The 5,701-nt window shown below is 51.2% G+C and overlaps 1 protein-coding gene across 2 annotated transcripts; it reads right to left on the minus strand.

Moving 5' to 3' along the window:
• Window positions 1-325: 325 nt before the first annotated feature.
• LOC121270976 (trypsin-like) lies at window positions 326-4,704 on the minus strand. Of its 2 annotated transcripts, XM_041176654.1 has the most exons (6): window positions 4,665-4,704; window positions 4,300-4,456; window positions 1,998-2,248; window positions 1,589-1,598; window positions 1,098-1,227; window positions 326-475 (listed from the first exon to the last, which is right to left on the minus strand). In XM_041176654.1, the coding sequence occupies exons 1-6, from the start codon at window positions 4,702-4,704 to the stop codon at window positions 326-328; spliced, it is 738 nt and encodes a 245-aa protein (XP_041032588.1). The 2 variants fall into 2 exon arrangements, with proteins under 2 accessions (XP_041032588.1, XP_041032587.1); XM_041176653.1 differs by lacking the exon at window positions 1,589-1,598 and having other exon boundaries at window positions 1,098-1,234.
• Window positions 4,705-5,701: the final 997 nt, after the last annotated feature.

Raw genomic sequence — 5,701 nt, forward strand, 5'->3', positions numbered from 1 at the left:
CATTCTGCCCCCTTGTTCTGGACTCTTTCCCCCCCACCAGAGGAAATAGTTCCTCTCTATCGACCCTATCGAATCCTTTGATCATCTTCAACTGATCGGTTGGTAAACTCAAGTGAACAGAGCCAAGTTGATGCGATAAAGGTAGTGGAGAACATTGAGGGTGGGAGTACCTCAGACTAGAAAAGACAAAGTGTGGTGTATTTTTGCAATTTTTTTTATTGATTCTTTCCATGTGCTGGTACAGAAATGTCAGGCCTAGGATGCGGAGAGAGAATTATTCAGCACCATATTAACTGGGAGGGCTCTCCCCCACCAAGTGATGACCTCAGTTTGCGGCGATGGTGTCCTGGATCCAGGACACGTAATTGCAGACCTTGGTGTAGACTGCGGGGTAGCCTCTGACCGCACAGCCGTACCCCCAGGACACGATGCCCTGGAGCACTCCATTACACACGGCGGGACCACCGGAGTCTCCCTGTGAAAGAACAACACATCAAATCCATCAGCAGCTCCGCACGGTGAGGTCAGCGCTAAAGGAGTGTTCGAAACCCGCGTGCTCACCGCAGACATTCAACCACACCGAATATTGGCCAAGCTGAAATGGCACAGCTTCCCCCGGTTCACCTTGCATTTATACAGTGCCTCTATAGGCTGGGTTGTAGGAGCTGGAGGAGGTTACGGAGATAGGGAGAGTTGTCGGGGCTAGAAGAGGTTACAGAGATAGGGAGGGTTGTAGGGGCTGGAGGAGGTTACAGAGTTAGGCAGGGTTGTAGGGGCTGGAGGAGTTTACAGAGATAGGGAGGCTTGTAGGGGCTGGAGGATGTTACAGAGATAGGGATCGTTGTAGGGGCTGGAGGAGGTTACAGAGATAGGGAGTGTTGTAGGGGCTGGAGGAGGTTACAGTACGCGGTTGAGGAGCGAGGGCCATTTGGTCCATCCTGTGAATGCTGTCTCTACCAGGGAGCAATCCAGTTGAGCCCTGCTCTTACCATCGTTACCCACCCCACACCCCCCCCGCCACCCCGCACCCCCCCTCTCCGCCGTGAAAGGGAGTGGGGATCCCTCTGGGCTGTCCCATATTGTCCAAGGGCCCGTACCCAGCAAGAACCCTTCCCGAAATCCAGATAACCGATGCACATCATGTTGTTGGTGATCATCCCCGGGTATGAACCTTCACAAGCGGCATTGCTGAGAACCGGGTCATCCAGGCACTGCAGCCGGTCCCCGCTGACCACTAAATCAAAACAAAGGTTAGAGGTTAGAGGGCGCACTAGCTTATCCACACCTACGTGGGGGTCCAAATATTTGATGCTGCACATTCTCACTTCCAATATACGATCGAGCATTTCCATAACAACCTCAGCCCATCTCACAACACCTCACAGCCAGTGACGCACTTTGTAAATTCTTATCTCAGGGTCAGAATGTCACAGCTTCCAACCCTCAATGCATCGTAATCTCTGCTCACATTTCAGGGTGATGAGGGGGCTTGTGTGTGGGGGGAGGGTGCAGGAGGCTTGGGGGGCTGGGTGTGTGGGGGGAGCGTGCAGGGGGCGGGGGGTGGGCGGAGGGGGCACCGTACTATGACTGGTTGGCACCTTCCACAAGGCGGTAAACCGAGACCCGTGGCCATGATCTCGGCTGGATGTGGAAGGACCTGTGGGATGGTTGGGGGAGAGCAGGGTGCCCTCGCTGGACCATCATTAGCACCCCTTCCCCCACCCCACCTCACCCCACACCCACCCCACCACCCCACCCCACACCCACCCCACCCCACCACCCCAACCCGACTGAGAGCAGGTCGACCAGCCGTGAACCTCAGAGCTATTTGTAGGATCATTCTGTGCACAGTGATGCAGCTTGCGGCATTTGGCTCGAGGTCAACACGCACTGCCACCATCTTCCGGCCCATTGCTAAACCCTGACCTCCCTCCCACACACCCCCAGCAAGCACTCGCAGAGACTCGGGTCGAGTCAGCTCCCTCTCTGCCCCTTACCGTTGGACTCGGTGTCTCCCCAGCCGGATACCAGGCAATATTCCCCGGCAGAGGCACAGCTGCTTGGCAGGTCGATGGTCCCCACGTTATCGTTGAGTGTGGCAGGTTTGGACAGTTTGATCAGCATGATGTCGTTGTCCACAGTGTTGGGGTTAAACCCGGGGTGTCTGATGACTCTGGCAGATTGAATGAATTGCTCAGTGCCCTCTTTGGCCGTGATGTTGTGCTCCCCCAGACGCACCTGCATATGACTAGGAATAAGATAGAGAACCAGCTTAGCGCATGACTGTGCTTGACCGGTGGCCATCTTGCTTCAGCCCATTGGTGTGCAGCGCTAGCTCGGCTGTTCCCTGTCAGCTTCCTGGGCTTGGAATGACAGTAAAGGGAATGCTAGTCTGTTTTCCACAGGGCAATGAGAAGGGCTCGTGACCACTTGGGAAGACAGGAAGAGAGGCCTCTTGGGCCCATCCTCCATTTTTGTTGCCAATGGCAAATGTTAAGTCCCAGTTCACAGCCCTTTCTGAATATCCCTCAGTCACTTAACTCCCAATTAAGTGTCAATACATCAAACAGTTTATCATCTGAAGGTCTTCGGGGTGGAGGGGTATGTGTGTGTGGGTCTCATAATTCCTCCCCACTACTCTTTGGAGGAAAAGTTATTTTCTTTCCCCCTGTATTCCTGAATCCCACACAGGAGCCAGCAAAATCTGAGGTTGCTCGAGAGGCCACAAATGGAGGAGTGTACAGAGGCAGGGAGGGTTGTAGGGGCTGGAGGAGGTTACAGGGATATTGAGGGTTATAGGGGCTGCAGGAGGTTACAGAAATAAGGAGGGTTGTAGAGGCTGGAGGTGCTTACAGAGATAGGAAGGGGTGTAGGGGCTCGAGGAGGTTGTAGAAACAGGGAGGGTTGTAGGGGCTGGAGGGTATCACAGAGATAGGGAAGGTTGTAGAGGCTGTTGGAGGTTACATAGATAGGGAGGGATGTAGAGGCTGGAGGAGGTTACAGAGATAGGGAGTGTTATAGGCACTGGAGGAGGTTACAGAGATAGGGAAGGTTGTAGGGGCTGGAGGGGTTACAGAGATAGGGAGATTTATAGGCACTGGATCAGGTTACAGATAGAGGGAGGGTTGAAGGCACTGGAGGAGGTTACTGAGAGAGGGAGGGGTGTATGGATTGGAGGAGGTTACAGAGATAGGGAAGGTTGTAGGGGCTGGAGGAGGTTACAGAGATAGGGAGGGTTGTAGGGGCTGGAGGAGGTTACAGAGGTAGGGATGGTTATAGGTTATGGAGAGGGGTATGTAGGGAGCGGGCAAGTGATCATGCATTGGTTTGAAAGCAAGGATGAGAATTTTAGAGTTAATGAGTTGTAGACTGGGAGCCAACGTTAGTCAGAGAGTGATAGAGGCTCATGAGGGAACAGGAGTTGCTGTGAGTTTGGATATGGGGCAGTGAGGTTTTGGGGACCAGAACTAGGCGCTGTGTTATGGATACAGTTTCCGCAAAGCCTTGTACAATTGCAGCAAGTCCTGTTTATTCCTATACTCCAATCCCCTTGCAATAAAGGACAACATGTTGTTTGCTTTCTTTGTGCTCCTTGAACAGTGGGATCTTACCTCTTTCAACATCAACATTTCTACATTTCAAGATATTCGACTTTTCTAAATTTGCTTATCAAAGTGAAGAACCTCACACTTCCTCACATTATATTTCAGCTATTGTTATTCCGTTGTGCAGTGTGTCTTTTCGAGAATGCTTTCATTGAATCAGAATTTACCACAGAAAATGGTCATTTGGCCCAACTGTTTTGTGCCACTGTTTTCCACTCCACTCAAGCCTCTCGTACACTCATCCCACTAACAGCCTTCAAGATCACGGAGGCTGGACTACAGCATGCTGGAGTAGTCGAGCTTGAGGTGGATGAGGGTTTCAACAGTAGATAAGCTGAGGCAGGGACGGAGTGGGGTGATGTTACGGAGGTGGAAATGGGCTGTCTTGGTGATGGAGATGATAGGGGGATGGATGCTCAGCTCAGGGTTAACTGGACAATGAGGGTGAGAATGGTCTGGTCAGATAGTGACCAGGGAGGGGAAGGGGGCGGTATCAATGACTGGGGAACGGAGTTGGTCACGGGGACTGAAGGCAATGGCTTCAGTGGTCCCAAGCTTCCCCACACGATGCAAACACAATCTTGGGACCCTCATCGAGAAGCCTGCAAAACTCGAGAAGCAAGCTCTTGGTTCTAAGCATAAACTCTCCCTTTGACCTTTTAACCTCTTTTCACGCAGAGCCCTCAGTACTTGCCTCAAATAGCAGTGAGCGGCGGAGACCACCCATTCGGGGTGGATCAGAGATCCCCCACAATTGTGCCATCCCACATTGAGAGAGACAATCCAGGGCACTGAGTGTTTCACACACTCGTAACCACCAACAATCTTGTCATCATTGCGAGGGGCAGCAGCTGTGGTACCAAGAGAAGAGAGATCACTGTTAAACACTGGAGTAAACGGAGGGACAAGCTGCAGAGAGAGACAGAGAGAGAGCGAGAGACAGAAAGAGAGATGGCGAGTAGGAGAGACAGGCTGGGAAAGACTTCAAGAGGAGGAGCAGAAAGAGTGAGAGGAAACTCGAGAGAGGCATGGGAAAGGAAGGAAGTGGGACACGTTTACCAGCAAAGCCCAGTGACACGGTGAGCAGAAGGATCTCCATCGTTGCTTCAGGTTTCACGATGGCTGACTGCAGACAGCAGGGCTGTTTTATAGGCTGTAGGAGCTCTGCTCTCAGAGAATAACACGAACACAAGATTCATTAATGATCACAAGTGGGGGATACGTCCTTGGGAACATGAGGGGCAGGTGTGTGTTTCTCAGTTCTGTTCCCTGGGTTGTTTCAGAGTTCAATAAGTACAATTCATGAGTGTAAATCTTAGGGCAAGAGACGGTTTACAATTTAGGTAGATTTAGAACTACAGTTGGGTAAAAACTATTCCTTTTCTGGACTGCGAAACGAGAGACTTTACCAATAAGAATGGGATCCTTCCATGCACTGTGTGACACTGCTAATTCAGCAAAATTATACTGGGACACAAAGAGTTTAATTATAAGCATTGTTTTCTGGTCTCCTTTTGAGTTATGATGGTTAAGGGGGTGATCGGATTCAGGACTTTTTCACTGATATGAAAGAATTCTCGATGGAGAGAAGCTATTTCCTCAGGATGGTATTTGGGGGAGGTGATGTTAGGAAGGGGGGATTCCAGAACAAGGGGGCAGAATCTTCAAATTGGAGCCAGGCTGTTCAGGGGGTGATGTCGGGAAGCACATTCTTCACACAATTTGGGATGGAAATCTGTAACTCTCCCCTCCCAACCTACTCCATCAAAAAAGCACTGAGGCTGGGAGGGGTCAATTGAAAGTTTCAAAACTGAGAGTATGGAGGAGAGGGTCCAGGATACAAGGGAGAGCTCCCCTGCTCTGCTTCAAAATACTCATTGGAATTTGTACGTCCACTTGAGAGGGAAAATGCTTTAATACCCAAGTGACTGCACCCCTGATAGGGCAGCATGTAGTGCAAGGGTATCTGCTACAGCAAGGGTTAATGTGGGACTGGGAATAGTCCTGCCCACAGTGTAAGGAAAGGAGTCACAGGTCCGAGTCTGGTGAGTGTTGTGTGCTGGACAGAGCCTAGTGTAGAAGCCAGCATTGATTTA

This window comes from Carcharodon carcharias, chromosome 29, assembly GCF_017639515.1.
Source record: "Carcharodon carcharias isolate sCarCar2 chromosome 29, sCarCar2.pri, whole genome shotgun sequence".
NCBI lineage: Eukaryota > Metazoa > Chordata > Chondrichthyes > Lamniformes > Lamnidae > Carcharodon > Carcharodon carcharias.